Source organism: Chenopodium album, chromosome 27 (assembly GCF_948465745.1).
Source record: "Chenopodium album chromosome 27, dcCheAlbu1.1, whole genome shotgun sequence".
Taxonomy (NCBI): Eukaryota; Viridiplantae; Streptophyta; class Magnoliopsida; order Caryophyllales; family Amaranthaceae; genus Chenopodium; species Chenopodium album.
Window position 1 is genome coordinate 22059931 of NC_137860.1, and position 22824 is coordinate 22082754.

The 22824-nt window shown below is 35.4% G+C and overlaps 3 protein-coding genes and 1 non-coding gene across 4 annotated transcripts; 1 reads left to right on the forward strand and 3 right to left on the reverse strand.

The window, feature by feature from the left end:
• Window positions 1-4780: 4780 nt before the first annotated feature.
• On the reverse strand, window positions 4781-7108 carry LOC145619779 (uncharacterized). Its single transcript, XM_081674474.1, has 2 exons — window positions 6077-7108; window positions 4781-6013 (listed from the first exon to the last, which is right to left on the reverse strand). Exons 1-2 carry the CDS (start codon window positions 7106-7108, stop codon window positions 4781-4783), a joined length of 2265 nt encoding a protein of 754 aa, XP_081530600.1.
• Window positions 7109-7517: 409 nt separating this feature from the next.
• Window positions 7518-8348, reverse strand: LOC145619780 (uncharacterized). The gene is made up of 2 exons (XM_081674475.1): window positions 7906-8348; window positions 7518-7821 (listed from the first exon to the last, which is right to left on the reverse strand). Exons 1-2 carry the CDS (start codon window positions 8346-8348, stop codon window positions 7518-7520), a joined length of 747 nt encoding a protein of 248 aa, XP_081530601.1.
• Window positions 8349-17090: 8742 nt separating this feature from the next.
• LOC145619781 (uncharacterized) lies at window positions 17091-18775 on the forward strand. The gene is made up of 2 exons (XM_081674476.1): window positions 17091-17539; window positions 17632-18775. Exons 1-2 carry the CDS (start codon window positions 17091-17093, stop codon window positions 18773-18775), a joined length of 1593 nt encoding a protein of 530 aa, XP_081530602.1.
• On the reverse strand, window positions 17472-17578 carry LOC145621715 (small nucleolar RNA R71). Its single transcript, XR_014108524.1, has one exon. It is a non-coding gene; the product is annotated as a small nucleolar RNA R71 (small nucleolar RNA).
• Window positions 18776-22824: the final 4049 nt, after the last annotated feature.

The window sequence follows — 22824 nt, forward strand, 5'->3', positions numbered from 1 at the left end:
AAAAGCTAAATAAGGTAAACTAATCATGAATTATGTTGTACTTTAATGTTAGATTCCAAATATATTTCTTTTCTTATTTTATGTGATTGATTCTATATGGGACTAACATTATGAAACAGATGGAGTATTGTTTTTCGTTTTCCTTTTAATTCTTAAAAAAAAAGTATTAAAAATGTATTTATTCCGTTTTAACAGTAATCTTGCCTTATAGTTTAAGAAAATTATAGACTAGGCTTATAATATGAAGTACTAGATGAAGCTCGTGCAATACACGGTTTGTTTGAACTATGTAGCTTTCTAAAACTCCGGAAAAAAAAAAAAAAAAAAAAAAAAAAAAAAAAAAAAACTCCCCTTTATATATATACTCCCTCCGTTTCTTATTTCTTGCAACAAAGAGGGGTTGCACGGTTCCCAAGTCAAAAGATTTTAAGCATGTTTAATAAAAAGTAAGGGAGATGTTAATAATGTAATTAAGGAGAGAGGGTGAATAATTAATTAAATAACTAAAAGTTCAGCACCACCACCAATGAACACACACGCCACCAGAACCACCAGCAACGAAAGGCAACCACCAACGAAACCACCCAGAAACCACTCGAAACCACCCGCAATCACCCAACGACACCACAACCACCACCCAGACCCACCAAACCAAATCCACCCACCTAACCCACGAAACCACCAAAAACCCCTCCCCCACCCCTGCGAAACCACCGACACTACCAGATCTAGACCCACCGACACCACCAAGGCACCAACACCACCGAAAACGACCGGTTCCAGACCCACGAAACCACCAGACCCACGCCACCAACCCCACGACCCACGAAACCACCAGATCCACGCCACCAACCTACGACCACCAACCCACGCCACCAACCCACGGAACCCACGACCACCAACCCACGAAACTACCAGACCCACGCCACCAACCCCACCAATCAAATCTGAAACCCACGAAAAGGTGATTTGGAATTTGATTATGAGAGATGAAGATGATGCAATGATAGATGAAGGAGGAGAGAGAAAGTGGAATTTGATTATGGGAGATGAAGATGATGGAATGATAGATGAAGATAATGGAATGATAGATGAAGGAGGAGAGAGAAAGAGGAATTTGATTATGAGAGATGAAGATGATGGAATGATAGATGAAGGAGGAGAGAGAAAGACAATGGGTTTGATTAATTGGGTGTGATTTAACTGATAATCAATTTAGAGTAAGGTTATAATGGGTTGTTATTATGGGTAGCATTATGTGTTAAAATTTTTTAAGTAAGGGTATATTGGTCATTTTGACCGAAAAAAGTTTCCAAATAAGGAAAAAAATAAGTTTGTTGCAAGAAATGTGAACCACCCCAAAATGGCAAATGTTGCAAGAAATAAGAAACGGAGGAAGTAAATTAGATAGATTGTTAGTAAGAGATAGAATGTAGTGTGGGTAGGGTTGGTAGGAAAGAGAAATTATAAAATATTTGTAAAAGTGGGGTTAGTGGAAGAGAGAAAGTATAAAATAATGGTGGGTCCTTTCCAAATATAATAGTGTTGCAACTAATATAAAACGGTCGAATTGAAAAGTATTGCAACTAATGCGAAACAGAGGGAGTAATAATAATATTTTTTAAAACCCTATAATAAAACATTAATACATTATCGACATTGATGTCGAGTCTGTTTGGTATTGCTGTCCTTTTTTTTTCAAAAGCATTTGGTATATGTTAAAGACTTCCTCCTTATTTAAATAAATTACTTTCTCTGTTTTTTTATAAGCTAGAGTTGGGATTTTTCCACTATTCATATGTCATCATTGATTTAATTTTTGTATCAATATATAATGTATATAAATATAATCATATAATATGTTGTTGGATTTGTCATAATGTCTACTTTTCTAAATTGATTTTCTCATAATTATTATTAACCTCTAATTAAATATATTAATGATCAAAGTTGTGTCTCGGCAAATGCGCAAATCCAACTCTAGCTTATAAAAAGAAAAACAAAGGGGGTAAAATGTTTTCCTTTTGCGGCCGTGTTTAAAACGTTTCCTTTTTTAATAACTTCTCTCTACTCTTTTTACTCGTAATATTCTCTTATTTTTTCTATTTTTTTAATAATAATCAATAACATAATACTAAAAACAGACACCATGATCAATAACATAATAATGACACGTGTCACTTCCTGGCACTGATTTTTTCCCTCCAAAATTCCCTCCCTTTTTTCTTTTTTCCCCTTTTTTTAACCAACGTCATTAATCTATATATACTAATATATTAAAAGGCGTTTATAAAACGTTCATGCGCCACGTAGACTCTTCCAAATTACGCCATGTCACTTCATTAACAATTTATGACGCCACGTCAGTTCACAAACACTTGATGACGCAACGTCACCTACCCAACATTGATCACAACATGCCACATCATCACTAAATATAAAAAATATGAAGATAAGAGGATTCGAACCCCAAACCACTTACAACAAAATTGACTATTTAGCCATCTAAGATAATTATCAAACATGTTTTAAATATGAAAAGATATATATATATATATATATATATATATATATATATATATATATATATATATATATATATATATATATATATATATATATATATATATATATATATATATATATATATATATATAAGCATAAACCACATAGTTTAATTATTTTTTTTAAAAAAACACATATTCATTATTCAAAGAAAATTAAATTATAAATTACAATATATAATATTGATCAGTTAGTTTCATGTAATAATTCGGGGCATCGCCCAGGCCCAAAACCTAGTTACCTATTATAAGTTATATACAAAATATGCACCAACTCATTTAAAATAATTATGATTATTTTATTTATATACTTTCCATTTCTGCAATTGTTATTTTTCCTTTTTAGCTATGTAATTTTAGACTACCACCTAATGTAATTTCAAATAAATAAATTTTAATATAACCTAAAGTAAAATTAAATTAACTTAGATTTAAAATACATCTAAAAGTTAACAAAAAAAATATTTTGGTGGATACGACGGGTAAAACATATATTTTGTATTAGATTGTAGCTATTGAAGCGGAAGGTATTACGAAATAATTTTAGTTTTTTTTTTTTTTTTTCCTTTCTACAAGAGATAGAAAATTAATGAGTCTACTTCTCTTATATAATTATTACGTGGAGCAATATGCATTTATTTTTCAATTAATAAAATGAAATTATAAAAAAATACTAATGACTTAAATTATTATTCAAACTACATTCCTTTATTTTTGTATCGACCATTAGTAAATGAACGCTTTATTACTAATTGAATTATCTTTGTTTTTTTTCCTACGGAATTAATAATGAATAATTTAATCTATTAACCGTGCATCACACGGGCACTATGCTAGTCTACTAAATAATGGTCCCCACAAAACACCTTACTTTCTTCTATCTCCTAAACTTATACTCCACTACCTATAAATTTAATAAATTCAACTAACCTTTCTAAAACTTCGTGAAAGTCAAATCGTTTCATTCATTTAAACACGGAGGGAGTAATGAATCAAAAATTGATCGAGCTTATTAAAATCAAAATAAATTTGAAAACTGACAACTAAAAGTGAAAATATATAACTTTTTCTAATTTCCTTTTTTTGTATTTTTTAGCTTGTTTTCCCAAAAAAAAAATCTGTAAACAAAAAAATCACAAACAAGCTCCTTTTTTGTCTTTCAGATCAAAATCATATGATATACTAATTTTAGATTCTTTATATGAAATATCATATCATATATGACTTTTAAAAGCAAAACCAAAAAACTAAAAACTACAATGATAAAAGATCGAGCCTTGTTTGCTTTATTTTCATTTATTTTTAAGATATACTTTACTCCCTTTGTATTTAAATAGGTGAAACATTTTGACTTTTTGTACTATTCATCTAATCCACTTTAACTAATGTTTGTGATTTATAGATAATAAAAAAAAAATATAGTTCTGTGGGTACTTGTTGGAATCTTCTCAATAAATAGTTAATATTCAATTGTCATAAATTTAACTTATTGATTATTAAAAATATGATTAGTGAAAGTTGCAGTGGTATACATGCATAAGATAAACGTTTTACTTATTTAAATACGGGGGTATCTGTTTAATTTTCCTTTTTTTATCTAGCTTGCATTATCATAACTATATAACACAAAATTTAGTCAAAATAATTTATGAATAATGTTAAATTTTAAATTATTAAAACTATACTTAAAACGTGTTGACTAAAAAAATTAAGCAAATATAAGTTTAGAAAGATTCAATGATGAGGATCATTCAAGCTCAAAACATTTACAATTATTTTAAAAATTCAAATAATCAGATGGATATAATACACCCTAATTCAAATCATTATTATAAGTCATCGTCAATAAATTATAATTATAAAAATAACTTTTTATTTCTGTATATTATTGCAATTTTAAGTAAAACTTTGTTTTTTATAAATAAAATTAATTCATAAAAAAGTCATACGGCATCTACAATGAGATTTAGGTCTAACAAATAAATGATAGTTGAATCAAATAAAACCATTCCGTAAGTAAAGCTACGATCGTTGTGGCAAATCATACATTCTTCATATCCTCTGTCATATCACTGTGATTTACAGTCTTCTTCGACGAGGGGGTCCATCGATCTGTTGTAGCCGTGCAAAAAATTTCAGTCTAATTCATAGATTTTTGTCGAAATATCAATCACTTTTTCTTTTTTTTTTTTTTGACACTGGTAAAAGCAAGAAAATTAGTCTAAAACAAGGTAACTAGACAGCAGGGCAATAGCAGGGGTTGAAGTTATAGCATTTGTGGCAGCCATTTTTGCAATTTGGTGAGCTTCGTCAACCTGAGATCTTTGTTCTTTCCGGATTATACACCACTCCAAATTATGGCCAATCCTGCTTATTTCATTGATCGTCCAGATTATAGTTTTGTCCTGTTGTTCATTCCCTTGTAGCATATCTACTAATTTGCTAGCATCCGTCTTGATTACTATGCTTTTGAGTCCAGCTTCCCAGCACCATTTAATTGCCTGTAAACAAGCAGTTGATTCTGCTTGTAGTGCTGAATTTGCAACTCCATAAGAGCAGCCCTTTATATTAGTTACATTTCCCTCATACTCTAGCACCCATCCTGCTCCTCTCCTTTTAGTCAACTTATTCCAAGCCCCATCAATTTGTATCGAAATTCTGGTTGAGCCTATAAGTTGTTGTCCAATACTAGCAATCTTGTAACCTGGTGGGCTGCTAGTGTCTTCCTCTGGTGGATGAAGGAATTCTAATTCTTGAGGTTCAATATGTTCAAAATCCCTTTGATTTTGTATACTGTCTTTCACCCTCTCAAGAATTCTTGTAATATGAGTTCTAGTGCCATGAAAGCTAAACTCATTCCTAGCCAACCAAATTTCCCAAACTGTTAAAAGGAAGGTAGTAATTCGAGTACTACCTTTACCATCCAAGCTGTAAAATTGTTGGACATACCAAATTAACCAATCTTTGATAGGGATGCTCGGGCTTAAAGAAGAAATAATCCCAAGACTCCCACATTGCCATACTCTTTTCGCTACTGTACATAGCCTTAGAGTATGGTTTATATTTTCCTCTTCCCCACACACCTCACAAGCCCCATTATCACTTATGTTTCTAAGGTAGAGATTACCTTTAACAGCTAATCCATTATAGAGGATTTTCCAAACAAAAATTTTCCATTTTGGCAAAATTTTTTGACTCCACAAAAATTTTAGAAATTTGACCTCCGAGTCTGTGATCCTATCATTGGTCGAACACTGACTCATAAGGTAAGCATACCCTGATTTTGTAGTGAACTTCCCTGAAATTGTGTAGTGCCAATGTAGAGTGTCCTCTATATCCATCCCTGGTAACTCCAGAGCTCCTATCTCTACTGCATCCTTCTCACCGAAAGCTTTTCTAAGCTCCCCTTCTTTCCAGGTCCAAGAATTCTTGTCAATGAATCTATCCACCTTCTAAGTCATTGCTTGTCTCAGTGTAACCTCTAAGTTTGCTTCTAGAATTCTACCATTCACCCATCTATCTCTGAAAACTCCTATTTTTCCTCCATTTCCTACTTTCCAAGCGTGCCCTTTTATGAAAAGATTTTCACTTTTACGAATCCCTCTCATTCCCCAAGACATATTGCTCTTATTGCTCATATGTAACTTTCCAGTTTTTAGCATCGAACCACCCTTTGTAGAGAACACTTTTGCTACAAGAAGCTGTGGGTTATTATGCATTCTCCACGACTGTTTCATTAGCAAGGTGTCATTTAGGATAGCTATGTTTCTCACTCCCAAACCTCCCATTCCACGAGGGAGCTGAACAATGCTCTTCCTAACCCAATGTATACCCTTGTTACCCTTATTTTCCCAAAGAAAATTGCTGATTAAGCTCTCTATCTTTGACACAATACTCAATGGGAGCTTAAAGCTATTCATCACATGAGCAGCCATTGCTATTAAAACTGTGTTTGCTAAAATTATCTTTGAGGAGAAGGACAGCTTACTAGAGTTCCAAGCCATAATCCTTGCAGCAATATTGTCTACAACATACAAAAAATTTGAGCTCTTGTTACCTTGCAAGTCAACAGGCACCCCTAGATGAGTGTCTAGTTTCTCCATATTCCTCATCCTTAGAATATTCTTAAACACCACCTTATTTTGGTTTGAGGTACTCGGGCTAAACTTTACAAAAGATTTGTTGAGGTTTAGTTGCTCCCCTGAAATTCGACAAAATCTCTGAATAATCGAGCCTACCTCATGGCATGCCTTATTCGAGGCTTGGAAAAATAATAGCGCGTCATCTGCAAAGAACAAATGGCTAATCCTTGGGGCATTCCTTGTAATTTTAATTCCTTTGAAAAGATTAATCTCCTCTCCAATTTTTAATCCTCGAGAGTATGTCCATACAAAACAAGAAAAGGTACGAGGATAGAGGGTCTCCCTGTCGAAGCCCACATTTTGGTTTAAAGGTTTCCGAGGTATTCCCATTAATAAGGACTTTAAACGAAACCGTGGAGAAACATTGGTGACATAAGGAAATCCAATGCTCCGGGAAACCATACTTCCTCAAAACAATGACTAAAAAATCCCATCTCACTCGATCATAAGCCTTGCTCATATCCATTTTTATTACCCCTAGATCTTGCCCTTTTTTCCTTTTGTTAATGAGATTTAGGAGTTCATGACTTAGAAGAGTATTATCTGCCATATGTCTTCCCGGTACGAAAGCATGTTGGTATTCCGAGATTAAAATTGGTTACACTTGTTTGATCCTATTAACCATACACTTTGAAATGCATTTATAAATTGTATTACAAAGGTTAATCGGTCTTAGGTGCCCAACCTCTTCCGGATTATCCACTTTTGGAATCATAATAAGAATTGATTGATTCCAAGATTTTAATAAATAACCACTATTAAAGAAACTCGTAATTCCCTTCACCGATGAATTCCCAACAACGTCCCAATGTTATTTAAAAAATTCTGCATTAAACCCATCCGGACCTGGGGATTTATCCTTATTTATACTAAACATGGCATTTTTAATCTCTTCCGGAGTAATTCTCTGCTCAAAAATTTTCTTTTCTGACTCACTAATACTTGGCAAGTCTAGTTCCCTTAGCACAAGACTAATTTCATCAACTCCATTACCACTAATACTAGGGTCATAGACTTGTTTTAAGAAATTAACCACTACACTAGTCACATTTTCCTGCCCTTCAACCCACCTATTATTAGAGTCCTTAATCATGTAAATCTCATTCCTCTTTTGTCTTTATTTCACTTGAGAGTACATCAATTTGGAAGAAATATCCCCTTTTTTAACCCATTGCTTTTTTAGTCTTTGCTTCCAATACAGAAAATCCATGTCAATTTTGCTAATGCTAGAATTTAACATAAGCATAAATTCATTACCTTCCTCTAGTGTATTGATCCTCATTGCTTCTTGCTCAAGAGTTTCAGAGATATTAGCCCAATTAATTCCCCAGAATTTCTTATACTTGACGCACCACTTTCTAATTAGTGGTCTAAGCTCTCTTAATTTTCGATCCACAACATACATACTCGAGCCTTGTACTTCATTCTTTTCCCATATACTTCTAATTAAAGAACCAATCTCCTCAAATTTAAGGCACCAGTTCTCTATTTGATACGGTCTTCTATTTGTAGTAGTTGTCCCACTCCTATCATAGACAATAGCTCCATGGTCTGAAACTGTGAAAGGTTGATGGTATAGCCTACTATTTGGATGGTTATCCATCCACTCTTCGTCCACAAATGCCTTGTCAATACGTTCCATTACAAGCTTATGATTTTCTCTTTTATTTGTCTAAGTAAAAGTTGGACCATTATAGTTCACTTCTAGCAGCCTTGAACCAATTCTCCACTCCATAAATTCCTTCCATCCCCTAATATCTCTAGTTCCCCCTAATTTGTCACAAGAGTACTCTACTTGGTTAAAATCACCAATTAATAGACAATTTGGTGTGTTATTAACTAAGGACATAAGCATCGACCAAACTTCACCCCTATCTTCTACTAGAGGCGCACCATAAACAAACATGACATTCCATTCATTACCATTAGGTTCGAGAACCTTACAAACTACAACATTTTTGGAAGCAAAAGTGCAAGAGACATTAAAGCTACTCCAAACTAAAACTAATAAACCCCCACTAGCCCCTTCCGAATCTACCCCAAAGAGAAAATTAGGTGCACTTTTTTTGAAAATAGTAGCACCTTTTTGGATAGACATTTTTGTTTCCGAAAGAAAAATAAACATAGGTAGAAATTTTTGTTTAAGCCAAAGCACATAAGAGAGTTTAGGGGAACCGACTTCATTGAATCCCCTACAATTCCATTCTATTGTCTTCATATGAGGTTTGGGCGCTGTGAAGAGCCAGCATCCGCACCCCAAGTAGTAATTCCAAGCGATAATTTCAGATTAAGCACCAAAGAGTCCTCGATGTCAGAGTTGCAATCCAAGTCCATATCAATTTCTTCCCTCTCCTGTGTTGTAGATTTGAATTTTTTTGCGAGGTTGACTTCAACTAGTGGAGATGATTTCCTATTCTGAGCAATTAAGGAGTTCACCTCCTCCCCAACTTCGACTCCAAGGTCACGCGCCATCTCAACATCGGAGATTGCCTTTGAGCAAAGTGATCCTGTCTCCTTGTTCCATAGATTGAAGCCTCCCTTCTCTTGCAATTCGAACAAGTGAATTTTTCTTCTCTTCAATCCCCAATCAGTGGTGATGAAGTTGTTTTCTTGTATGTTGCCTGTAGATCTTGATCGAGGGAGAACAGAGTTGGGAATTCTTTTCTTTGCCCACCCTGTCCTCTCCGAATTTTCAGAGTAGCTGAAATCCGTTTCATAGCACGGAATCTCCGAGCTGTTTCCATCAGAAATTGGTGAGTTAGGCGGATTGCCCAACCCTTGCTGTCGAGGGATTAAAAAACCACCTGCATCATTAACAAACACATTACAATTACCAGCTCTAGCTCTTGGAATTTCGAGCATTGGATGCACTTTCGATCTTCCATTATTGCGCCTAAACAGCTTACAGAACCTATTTAGCGCTTTCAATGGTCTTCTTCTTCCCCTTCCCCTCCCAATTGGAGCAATATCGAAAATTTGAGGTCCCTGTGGAATTTGTAGATAGACGCCCACCTCTTCTCCTTCCGAAATTTGCGTCCCTCCTTGACTGTTTGAATGCTCTGTCGAAGCTAACCTCTGTTTTGGTATGTCTTCTAGAAGCCCAGTAGCTTCTTTTGGCTTCTCAATTACCAGATCCAAGGCCCACCTTTCAACTCTCCCCTGTATTTCTTTAATGTGTTCTTGAGTGGTCCTATTTTCTAATTGAATTGAAGTCGAAAAAGTGGGCCTAGAAGAATCTACCCTGTTCTTCATAAGGGAGCAGAAAGGTTGATTCGAAGTTTCCCCCTTTTCAAAATTCCATTTCCTTGTCAACCCACGTGTTTCAACTCTAGGGTTTACTTCCCGTAAAACATGTTTCAATTTTCCAGAATTAACAATTGAAACATCAGAGTTTATACCTCGATTTGCATCTGTGTTCTTATCCCCTGTCTTGTAGTATACTGCGTACGGATCGTCCACAAAGCCGAATCTTTTTCCTGGCGACAGGTAAACTTGAGATTCTAGAGCATCGTGCACTGTAGGATCGTCCCCATAGAAGTCCTCCGGGTTGTGTTCACCTTCGTCTGTCAGTTCTGGCCTCCAATCATCCGGATCCATCTCATTGTCGCTGCCATGATCAGTGTCTCCGTTGCTCTGATTGAAGTTGTCATTTGCTGGGTAGTATTCTTGCCCATCATCATCATCTTCTTCATTGTTATTATTATCGCCATCATCACCGTCATCACCTCCTTCATCCCCTCTGGGGATATAGTCTTGTCCTTCACCAAAATCATCTAGCAGATTTAGGAGAAAGTTTCTGTACCTGAATCTATCAGGTAGTCCTTCAATCATATTCGAGTAATATGGTATCGAAGCTGGTCCATAAAGCACACGGAAGCCCTCCCTTTCATATTGAGAGATCCTGTACCTAAGGTTTCTAGCAGCAGCAGTACTAGAGAGATAGCAATGACAAGTATAATGGCCAGCACGCCCACAATTTTTACAAAATTTAAATATTCCTTCATACCTAAAGTGGATCCATACCACTTGGTTGTCTGCAACTAGAAGGTAGCACCCTGGGATGAGTGGATGTGATGTGTTCACGAGAACCCTTGCTCTAAATTCCAGAGCATTTGGCATGTCTTCTTCCTCGTTTTCATCTATTCTCTCAACATATCCCACCTGTCGCAGTGCTTGGAGTGCCCATGCCCTGTGCAAGTACCCAAGGGGCAGCCCTACTACTCTTACCCATAGGCGAGAGATGTCAAAGCTAACATTTGGTGGACACATTCCCACATAAGCCTATCTGAAGTTGACTACTCTCCCATCTAGAGTAGTAGTTTGCTGCTCAAGTAGAGCATCAGCATCCTGTTTTACTGAGCAAATAAAGAGAACATAATTATCTAGACGGTGTACTTTTATTGCACCTCTTCGAATCCATTGGGTGTTAATAAGACCTTGAATAAGGGTTGGGTTTGGTGGATGATCTCCCACAAAACGGGCAATGATGGTATTATTCCAGTTGATGTCTTCTGGAATTCTTTCATCAGGAGAATTTAATACAGTACCCATTCTAAAGCTAGGTGGGTAATGTGGGTGATTTTGAAACATAGTAGCTAGAGAATTTAATGTGAAGCAGAGAATGTAGAACAAGAGTAAGATAATTCAGTTGAGTAATAGAAGAGTCGAAGTTCTTCTGCTTAAATAGAAAGAATAGAAGAAGGAAGTCAGAGTTGAATTATAACGTTCAACTCTTCTGCTGAAAATTAATCAAACAAGCAAGCTACAATATTGGTTGAACAAAAAGGATAATCTGATATCCTCAGAGTAAATGCAGAATTGAAGATTTCTTACACTGATAATCTAAAAGCTCCCTCCCTGATTGGAGCAGAAGAAAAGGTGAAGATCTTTGAGCCCCTAAACTCAATGAATGCTACCTAGACAGCTATTTGCATGCAGCAGAAACCCTAAACCTCCTTGGGAACTAGCGAAAACAAGAACAGAAAACTAAACTCACAATCCTAGTGAGATAAACTCTCGAATTTTAGAGAGAGAATAATGTCATGTATATCTTCGTGCACAATAATAGCTATAACACTTTTTCAACCCCGCACAAAATTTTAACCATGAAACAACTCTACAGAACTCCATCAAATATAAAAACAAATCCTCCCTCTAAAGAGAGAAGAAAAACCCGGTATTTCGAATGAGCCAAATCCTCCTAAAGAAGAAGAAAAACCATGTCTTTCGAGGGATAAATGTTCCTCCTAGAAGAGGAAGAGTTATTATAAATCTAAACAAAAGAAAAAGCACACAAAAACAACGATTGGGGCTTTCCACCGATTAAAAAAAATAAAAAAAATAAAAATAAAAAAATCGATGATAGCCCCTTCAAAACTTAATTATTACAAAGCATATTTCTTTTTGATGATAGGTGGTATTAGTATACTAAGACTTATTATTAATAGAGTTTTTTAAATAACTTTTTAAATCAAGAAAATAAAAACAATTTTCTTGTCTATCGCATTAAAGCTATAATAATAAAAAGGAAAATTCTTTTTTTGGTAATATTGTAGTTTTTCTTTTTCTGATAAACAGGTCTGGACCACACTTGTCACGAATGTTCACTTTACACGACCAAGGAGGTTCCACCTCAAAACCATATGGCAATGAGGGGACTAGCCCCTTAACCTTATAAATGGACACAACTTTCTATTTCCTTCAATGTGAGATACACATCCCAATATACCTCTTCACTTTTTCACTCTATATCACTCAAATGTGGGTTTGCTCATAAACTCAACAATTTCTCTTTAGTAAAAAGTAAAAATTCTTATTATTCATTGATAACGTTGTTTAATTATTTTAAGTTGTTTATAACACCAATAATTTTTTTATTAAAGTCTTAACTATAGTTAGAGTATAGTTATTTTAATAATAAAATCCAAATTAATTTAGAAATATTTTTTTAAATAAACCAACCCCTCCCTCACCCACCACCTCCCCGGTCGGCGGCGTCCTAACTTCCACCCCGCCGGCGACCCCCACCCCTCTCCCCCACTATCGAATTACTTTCATTGCTCTCTCTCTCTCTCTCTCTCTTTCTTTCTCTCCCTCCCTCCCTCCCTCCCTCCTCTCTGCTTTCCAACAACCTTTGATTTTGAATACAGAGTGAGGCATATACAAACTCCATAAAATAAATTCTATTCATTTTGTCGACATCTTCTCATTGAGATTTCAAATTATTTCTTGAAATTCGAGTTTGAATTGTCGAAAAAAATGATTAACTATTAATCCATTTTAGTATGGTTGTGCATTTTTATCTCTTACTCATTAAATAGTCTAGACACCCATCATGTTTGCAGAAAAGATGTTAGTTGAGTCGAACACTACAAGAGGGGGGGGGGTGAATTGTAGGTGTGTTCCTAGTGACTACTTTTGCAAAAAAACTGAATAAAATAGGAACTTGCAATTCACACAGGATTTTACGAGGAAACCTTCTAGTGCCCAACTAGAAGTAAAACCTCGACCCTACCTTAGGGATTTCAAACACAAAACTCTTAACTATAATAGGGCAAACACCAAGTTACAACCTATTATACTTAAACCACTACTCACAAGTTCCAGAATGAACTTGCTAATAGGACTCTATTTTACCCAATCTAAGTCCCACACTTATATTCTCTCGTACTTCCTAAGTACAAATCTTCACAGCTTCACACTAGAAGCACTCTTTCTGTATGCAATGAATATAAAAACACTCTCACCCAAATAAACCAAACCAATTACAAGTAATGACACCTAGTATATGATAGGCAAGCTATCCACGAAACCCGAAACTAATATGACAAGATTATAAGCTTGGCAAACTTACACAATTAAAGCTCTGTAAATTCTTCACGCATAAACTCACAAAAGCTAAACTTATTTTGACCTCTACTACTTATACAAGTATTACTCGTATAGAAAGTAGGTTTTCTCAAAGATAAATAAGTTATCTTAACTTATCTTTAAACACGGTTTTAAGTAAATCATTCTTGAAGAAAATCTTTTCCGAAAAATAAGATAGAAAGATTAAGTTAAAAAGCATAATATCTTTTTAACAAACTGATTTTAAGAAATAAACAATTTAGAAAATCTTTTTCAAAATCTATCTTTTATCTTTTTCGATTTTAATATATTTGCCAAGCTAACTTGCCATGCTTCTAATAAGTTTCATGCATATCCTACTTGACATATTTAACAATAAATCTAGAAGATAAAATCTTAACTAAACCATTGCTGCGCCGCGCTTCTGTACAGGTAGGTTTACTTGGGCTCTACGCTTACTAAGTTCCACCAAAGACCTTAGTTAGCTATCTTCAAGTTCCTGTTAAGGAACGTTCCTGTTAGGGAACTCAGTTCCTGTTAAAGAACTCTTCTTCTGTTTCGAATAACCTTCTTGAATAAAGAACTCTTCAAGTCTTCTTAGTTCCAGTTACTTCTTCCATCACCAAGATCAATTTCACCTAAACTAATCAAACACTTGAAAAACCTTTATTAATTGAGTTTGCTTTAGTTTAAGTTCCTGATAAGTCACTATTTTATGTACTTCAACATTGCTTTTAGTTATTATTTGAGTATGATATTGTACAATTTATATGGAATTTTTATGCATATTTATGATAAGTATTAAAAGTAGTGAATTTAGTACTTAAGCCTAAATTTGTATTACTTTTGCAGGAAATGAAGTATCAAGTTAATGAAGTAATGAAGCTAGTTATATGTCCATACTTGTACTCATCTCACGTGCCACAAATATTAAGGAATAAGAGTTTAGTGGTTTTTAATCCACAAATTCCACTAACTCTTGAAAGCCCACAAGTCCACGAGTATATTTCACAAGTAATGGGTTTATAATCCACTACTCCCTCCGTCCCTAAATTACATTCCTCCTTTCTATTTTTGTTATTCCAAAATTACATTCCTTCTTTCTATTTTTGGTAAGTTTTTTTTTAGTAAATCAACTCTCTTTTTCTGTTTTATATTTAATGCTTCCTCACTCATCCTTACCTAATCTCACTCATAATCCTTGTGCCAAATTACAATGAATATGATTGGTTAAAATTTTTTAATTAGGAGCATGTGATTGGTCCTTTTTTTTTGCAAAAGATTGATGACTTATCATGAATAATAACTAATCTATTTTTGTACTTCCCATTGCATTATCTAATTATTGTTATTTGTCTTATTCTTCCCTCCTTAATTTCCGTGTAAATTTCCAAAAAGGAATGTAATTTAGGGACGGAGGGAGTAATTCTTAAGTCTCAAGTGGAGACAAATGAAAAAAAAAAAACAAAAACCCACTACTGTGAGAATGGTAGAAGCGGCAGTAAAGATGGGCACGGGCCGTGCCGGCACGCGGGCGGCACGGGCCCGGCACGACTCCGGCACGGCCCGGCACGGGCACGGTGGCCGGCACGGCACGGCACGGCGGCACGCCGGCGTGCCGTGGGCCGTGCCGTGAACAACTTTTTTGGGACCGGCACGGGCACGGCCCGTGGCACGGCGGACGGCACGGTGGCCGGCACGTGGGCCGGCACGCCGGCACGACCCGCCGGCACGGCACGTGGCACGGCCCGGCACGGCCAGGCACGGCTAGGCACGGCCCGGCACGGCCAGGCACGTAGTATTTTTTTTTTATTATATGCATTTTTGTTTTTAATTCGTTTTTTTTAACATTTATTTTTTTTTTTTAAGAAAAAAAAAAAAAAAAAAAAAAAAATTAAAAACGGCACGGTTTGGCCCGCGGCCCGGCACGGCACGGCCCGCTAGGCACGTGGGCCGTGCCGTGCCGTGGGCTGGGGTGTGCCAATCCCAGGCACGGCACGGCACGGCACGCCGCGGAGCCGGCACGGCACGGCACGGCACGGGCACCACCCCGGCACGGCCAGGCACGGCCCGCGGCGGCACGGGCACGGCCCGTGCCCATCTTTAAGCGGCAGCAATACGAAACCAAGGAAAGGAAACCCTCAAAAATCAACCTACTGTATTTAAGGGGAAGCAGAGGAAGTAGCGGAGGACACACACACACAGAGATGAGAAGACGCAGCAACACACACGAAGGACGGAGCAGCAGCACCTCGCGAGAGCCGTGACAGGACCGAGCTTGGAGCATCGTTATTTCTTCTCTTAATTTTATGCAATTGACTAATTTTTGCTTGATTTGATATGTTTAATATTGACTCTTCATTAATTAGTTGTGTCCTCTTGATTTCCATGTCTAGCTAAATCTCTTTGTTCTAGGTTAGGGATGTAGTCCATTATAATCTATCAATGAATTGTATTACTTTGTTTGGGTTTGATTTACATAATTGCAATTTGATAATCTTGTTTTAATTCGTACTCTTAATCTGGCCAATTTATTGTATGTTTAAGGTATTGGATTATTAGCAGAAGTGAACTTTCAATACTAGTTTGTGGGATTATCAAACGTCAAGTAGTATAATTTTAGGAATAGTTATACACTTGGGGTGGTCTTTTTGAATTCCTATTCTTAATGAATTTATTTCAATTGTTGTGATCACGGAAGTAGACATAATGTTGATTTAAATATGCGTTTTCTACCTTGGAAGAGGAGATTACATACTATTGGTAATTCGATCATTGTTATATTATATATGTTCAACCCTGCAATTAGTTTAATTTCATTATAGAGAGTAATTGGCGAAACCCGAAACCTAGAACTACTTCTTATTATTGTCTATCGTTTTATTAGTTTGCAAGCCTTAATCGTTTATAGTTTAGTACTACTTTTCTCATATTTTCGTCGTCTAAATAATATTCTAGTTTCTTAATTTGGTACTTGAGTAGACCTCCTTGTGGATACGATACCTTGCTCACCCTATATTTACTGTAATTGACCCGTACACTTACGGTAGATTTAGACCCGACCAAGTTTTTGGCGCTGTTGTCGGGGAGGCAATAATTCAATATCATACCATAGAAACTTTCGTATTAGTTTAGACTTTATTTTTTTTTCTGCCAGTATTAAATCGCATATTTTTTTTATTTTTGTTTCTGCTAGTTTCTTTTCTGTTTTGTGTCTTTTGCACTCTGAAAAAAAAATTCTGTCACTGCTAGATTGCTACTGCACAAACAGCAGCAGTTTACAATCTTAAAAAAAAAAAAATTATGCCTATTCTAAAATTCTGCTATCTCTGAGCTTCAGTTTCTGTTTTAGTTACAGTATTTTACTCTACTTTTTATTGTTATTTTATATTAGTGTATGCCACGTACTAATCGTCCTCTAATTCCTTTTGATCCAGAAATCGAAAGAACGTTGCACGCGTTAAGGAGACTCCAAATCTCTTAACAAGAACTTGTAATTCCTAACTTGGAGTCGCTTTTCTCAGAAACTGAAAACATGGAAGATTCACCACCCAAGATGCTACGGGAGTATGCAATGCCCGATGCTAGTTCAACCTCTGCAAGTATAGTAAGACCTTCTGTCCAAGCTAATAATTTTGAACTTAAGCCTGCGTTAATTCATATTGTTCAGCAAGATCAATTTGGTGGGTCACCTGTTGAATGTCCATTAGAACATTTAGCTAATTTTCTTGAAAAATGTGATACCATTAAGATAAATGGTGCAAGTGAAGATGCTATTAGACTTAGGTTGTTTTCATTTTCACTTAGAGATAAGGCAAGAAAATGGTTGTCCTCTAAATCGTCTGATCCTTTTACCACTTGGACTTCTTTATCTCAAGCTTTTCTAAATAAATTTTTCCCACCTGCTAAAACGGCTAAATTGCGCAATGATATTACTAATTTCACTCAAAATGAATTAGAGTCATTATATGAGTCTTGGGAAAGGTTTAAAGATTTGCAACACCAATGTCCTCACCATGGAATACCTGATTGGCTACTTGGCAAACTTTTTATAATGGCTTAAATCACTCTATTAGAAGTACTATAGATGCTGCAGCAGGTGGTGCTTTAATGAGTAAGACTACACAAGAGGCTAATAAGTTATTAGAAGAACTTGCTTTTAACAATTATGGTTGTTCTAGTGAAAGATCAGTTGCTAAAAAGAGTACAGGGATGTATGATGTGGATGGTATAAACATGTTAAATGCTAAGGTTGATAATTTGACTAAAATTTTCAGTAAAATGAGTAATGTTAGTCTTATTTCTAATCCTGATTTGTCTTGTGATAATTGTGGGGGTGCACATGCTAGTAATGATTGTCTTAATTTTGAACAAGCTCAATATGTTTCTAATTATAATCGATCACAAAATGACCCCTACTCTAATACTTATAACCCTGGCTGGAAGAACCATCCTAATTTTTCTTGGAGAGATCAAGGAAACCAAGCTAATAACCTTAGACCACAAAATCCACATGGTTTCCCTCAAAGACAACAACCACAACAAGAGAGACCATCATGGGAATTGGCTATTGAAAAACTTGCTAATGCTACTTCTGAGAGAATCATAAAATTGGAAAATAAAGTTGATCAACTAGCTAATTCAACCAAAAATATGGAAGTTCAAATTGGACAAATAGCTAATGCTATTAATTCTAGGAGTCAAGGAAATTTTCCTAGTAAAACTGATGTTAACCCTAAAGAGCAATGTAAAGCTGTAATCTTAAGAAGTGGTAAAACCCTTGATGATGTAAATGTTCAATCTAAAACCAGTGAGCTCGTAAGTGAAAATGCCAAGAAAGAAAAGCAACTTGAAGATAACAACGATGATTATTATAAACCTGTTCCTCTTAAGCCATATGTACCTCCCATTCCTTTTCCTCAGAGACTTATACAGAACAAAGTGGATAATCAATTCGAAAAGTTTCTTAAAGTGTTCAAACAATTGCATGTTAATATTCCTTTTGTAGATGCTTTGATGAAAATACCCTCTTATGCTAAATTTCTCAAGGAAATCATGTCTAAAAAGAGAAAATTGGAGGACTATGAGACTATCGCTTTAAGTGAGGAATGTAGTGCTGTAATTCAACAAAAGCTTCCACCTAAATTGAAAGACCTTGGTAGCTTTTCTATTCCTTGCACTATTGGTGAGATTAAATTTTCTAGAGCTTTATGTGACTAAGGTGCAAGTGTTTCTCTCATGCCATTGTCTATTTACAAGAAGCTAGGCTTAAATGATTTAAAACACACTACCGTGTCTTTACAACTTGCTGATAGATCCATTAAATATCCTCTGGGAGTTGTGGAAAATGTGCTAATGAAAGTTGATAAGTTTATCATTCCTGTTGATTTCATTATTCTTGATATGGATGAGGATGTTAATGTCCCTATTATTCTAGGAAGACCATTTTTAGCTACTGTTGGTACTATAATTGATGTTAAAAATGGCAAGCTAACTTTTAAAATTGGTGAAGAAGAGGTGCATTTCGATTTGTCCCAACCAACAAAACATTCTCTTATTACTGATCATGTGTTTAAAGTTGATGAGATCACTGATGTAGATAGAAAATCAACAAATTTTGTTTCTGAAAATACCCTCGAAGTATGTCTATCAAGTGCAGGCACAACTCAAGATGGATATGCAGACTTAATAGAGATTGCAAATGCTATTGAAGCATGCCCACCATGGAAGAAAAGAGGTAATTTTGAAGTTTTGGAGATAATTGGCCAGCGGTTCAAACCTTACTTAAGGTGTGAGATAGGGCATGAGATGATGACTAAAGAAGTGATTGACTTCTTAGAAGAACCTGGTTAAGAACACTTATGAGAGTCAGGCTCGTGACTTAAAACACGCGCTTCTTGGGAGGCAACCCAAGTTCTTTTCCTTTTTCTTTTCCATTTCCTTTATTGGTTTTTGTTTGTTTTTCTCGTTCCTATTTTATCTTTTATGTCGTTTCTTGCAGTTTAGAAAATGAGATGGTGATCTGGACACTTCTAAATGAAGAGAAGGGAATTACTGCTTTGCTAGCTATAGCCAGCACCTGGTAGAATCTGCTGTTTCAGGGATGTGGCTGTTATGTGGTGTACTTGCTGTTGATCAGAGTAGCTGCTACAAACACTAAGCCTAAAATTCCATCAGGTTGTCTCTTTCTTTGCTTATTTTTTCAAAATTTTTGTGTCCTTGGCTGCTATAAATACACCTACTCCCTGCCTTTCAGTTTTGTTTATTTACATTGAGGACAATGTTTGTCCTTAAGTGTGGGGGAGAGGTCAGAAATTGCTGCAAATGCCCTCTGTGTTTTGAGTTATACTTAGTTTTGTTATGTGTTGCCATGTATGAAGCATGGCTGGGATTTTGTGCAGGTTTCCAATGAGTTTAAAATTTCGATTTTTGCCTGTTTCAAGGGAAGTGCTGCCAAATTTTCTGCAGAATATTCATGAAAAAAAAAAGTTTTGTTTTTATTATCACCAATTGACTTGTTTTGGATCAATAAAAATTATACATGGTATGTAAAGATAGCATAAGTCCTTCATTGACATTGGTTGTGACATTTTTTGTGACTTTGTGATAAGATGGATTGCTTTTCCCTTATGCGATAAATCCCAAAAGGAGGGCCACGAACCTCGTAAGACTCAATTTTCAACATATATATCCTTCTTCTTGATCGCTCAAATTGGGACTTGCATTTTAGCTTCCTGAGACCAAAGAACAAGGTGTATAAGAAATGATAAAGGCATTATTTTTCTTTCATGATTAGAACCTTCAGAATTTAGGCTCACTCATTTTTTTTCTTTTACATATTTACCCGTTGCTTAGCCCTGTTGTGCCGTAATATCCATTTTTTGGCTAATCCTACATTACAAGCTTATGGCCTTTACCTATGCCTTGCTAAAAGGAGTGATGTTATTATTGAGTTATGTCGTAAGTTTTGTAATAAAAAAAAAGAAAAAAAATGAAAATGAGCCCTCAAAGAAAAATATGAAGAGAAGGGTCGGAAAAAAAATGAAAAAAAAAAGTTGAAAAAAAATAGCAAAAATATTATACAATCGAAATAAGTTGAAAATGATGAATATATGATGAAAAATGGGTTATAGTCTTTACAAAAATTGGAGTACGGTGATGATATTTTGGTAAGAGTTGAATATGATCTCTATTTTTGAAGGTTGTGTACTACTCTTTTAGCTTGGCATTTTTACCACCACATTCCTAAATATTCACACCCTTAACCCTAGCTTCGTTACAACCATATGAAAGTCCTTTTGATCTATATATGCTATTGGTCTACAAATTGGTGGAGGGTTAGATTTTTTGCAAGTCCTGACGAGGGTCATCAAACTGAAGAGAGGCATGAGCTAAATGGTTGAGCATCCCTAGGGTGGATTCAAATTTGGGGAAAAGAAGCGGTAAGAATGAATGGTCAATGAGGGTGCTAATTCTTGTTTCGTATCACACTTGATCCATTCTTGTTGATTGTGACTATATGATCTTATGATGGAATGAAATTGGAATTGAAAATTCTTGATACGGTTTATTATTATTTGCTTGAGGACTAGCAAATCTTAAGTGTGGGGGAGTTGATAAGTCACTATTTTATGTACTTTAACATTGCTTTTAGTTATTATTTAAGTATGATTTTGTACAATTTATGTGGAATTTTTATGCATATTTATGAAAAGTATTAAAAGTAGTGAACTTAGTAGTTAAGCCTAAATTTGTATTACTTTTGCAAGAAATGAAGTATCAAGTTAATGAAGTAATGAAGCTAGTTATATGTCCATACTTGTACTCATCTCACGTGCCACAAATATTAAGTAATAAGAGTTTAGTGGTTTTTAATCCACAAATTCCACTAACTCTTGAAAGCCCACAAGTCCACGAGTATATTTCACAAGTAATGGGTTTATAATCCACTAATTCTTAAGTCTCAAGTGGAGACAAATGAAAAAAAAAAAAAAAAAAAACCCACTACTGTGAGAATGGTAGAAGCGGCAGCAATACGAAACCAAGGAAAGGAAACCCTCAAAAATCAACCTACTGTATTTAAGGGGAAGCAGAGGAAGTAGCGGAGGACACACACACACACACAGAGATGAGAAGACGCAGCAACACACACGAAGGACGGAGCAGCAGCACCTCGCGAGAGCCGTGACAGGACCGAGCTTGGAGCATCGTTATTTCTTCCCTTAATTTTATGCAATTGACTAATTTTTGCTTGATTTGATATGTTTAATATTGACTCTTCATTAATAGTTGTGTCCTCTTGATTTCCATGTCTAGCTAAATCTCTTTGTTCTAGGTTAGGGATGTAGTCCATTATAATCTATCAATGAATTGAATTACTTTGTTTGGGTTTGATTTATATAATTGCAATGTGATAATCTTGTTTTAATTCGTACTCTTAATCTGGCCAATTGATTGTATGTTTAAGGTATTGGATTATTAGCGGAAGTGAAATTTCAATACTAGTTCGTGGGATTATCAAACGTCAAGTAGTATAATTTTAGGAATAGTTATACACTTGGGGTGGTCTTTTTGAATTCCTATTCTTAATGAATTTATTTCAATTGTTGTGATCACGGAAGTAGACATAATATTGATTTAAATATGCGTTTTCTACCTTGGAAGAGGAGATTACATACTATTGGTAATTCGATCATTGTTATATTATATATGTTCAACCCTGCAATTAGTTTAATTTCATTATAGAGAGTAATTGGCGAAACCCGAAACCTAGAACTACTTCTTATTATTGTCTATCGTTTTATTAGTTTGCAAGCCTTAATCGTTTATAGTTTAGTACTACTTTTCTCATATTTTCGTCGTCTAAATAATATTCTAGTTTCTTAATTTGGTACTTAAGTAGACCTCCTTGTGGATACGATACCTTGCTCACCCTATATTTACTGTAATTGACCCGTACACTTGCGGTAGATTTAGACCCGACCAGTTCCTCATCATCAAAACCTTTGAGCATCAACAAAAGATTTATCCAATCTTGTACGTGCAACTAGGACTTCCACTCAACTTTTAGCAAGCCTAAAACCTACCTATGTAACCTCCTTTTACAACATGGCGTATAAGTATATTATTTATCACATTCACACGCACATAATTAATTGACTTAACATCTTGGTGCACCAAAAGCCTAAGAAAACCACGCTATCAAGTATCAATCAACTTACAAACTTGTCTTGCACTAGACTATTATATCCATTAATGACTTAGACTAG

Bases quoted from the DNA above. Each gene is read 5' to 3' on its own strand.
- LOC145619779 (XM_081674474.1), bottom strand. From the start codon at position 7,108: ATGGTTTCCCGGAGCATTGGATTTCCTTATGTCACCAATGTTTCTCCA. The intron at 6,014-6,076 runs GTGAATGGTAGA...ATGACTTAGAAG, and splicing joins GAGTTTTCAGAGATAGATGG to GTGGATAGATTCATTGACAA.
- LOC145619780 (XM_081674475.1), bottom strand. From the start codon at position 8,348: ATGGAACGTATTGACAAGGCATTTGTGGACGAAGAGTGGATGGATAAC. The intron at 7,822-7,905 runs GTATTGGAAGCA...AGTGAAATAAAG, and splicing joins AAAATTGACATGGATTTTCT to ACAAAAGAGGAATGAGATTT.
- LOC145619781 (XM_081674476.1), top strand. From the start codon at position 17,091: ATGGAAGATTCACCACCCAAGATGCTACGGGAGTATGCAATGCCCGAT. The intron at 17,540-17,631 runs GTTTAAAGATTT...TCACTCTATTAG, and splicing joins TTATATGAGTCTTGGGAAAG to AAGTACTATAGATGCTGCAG.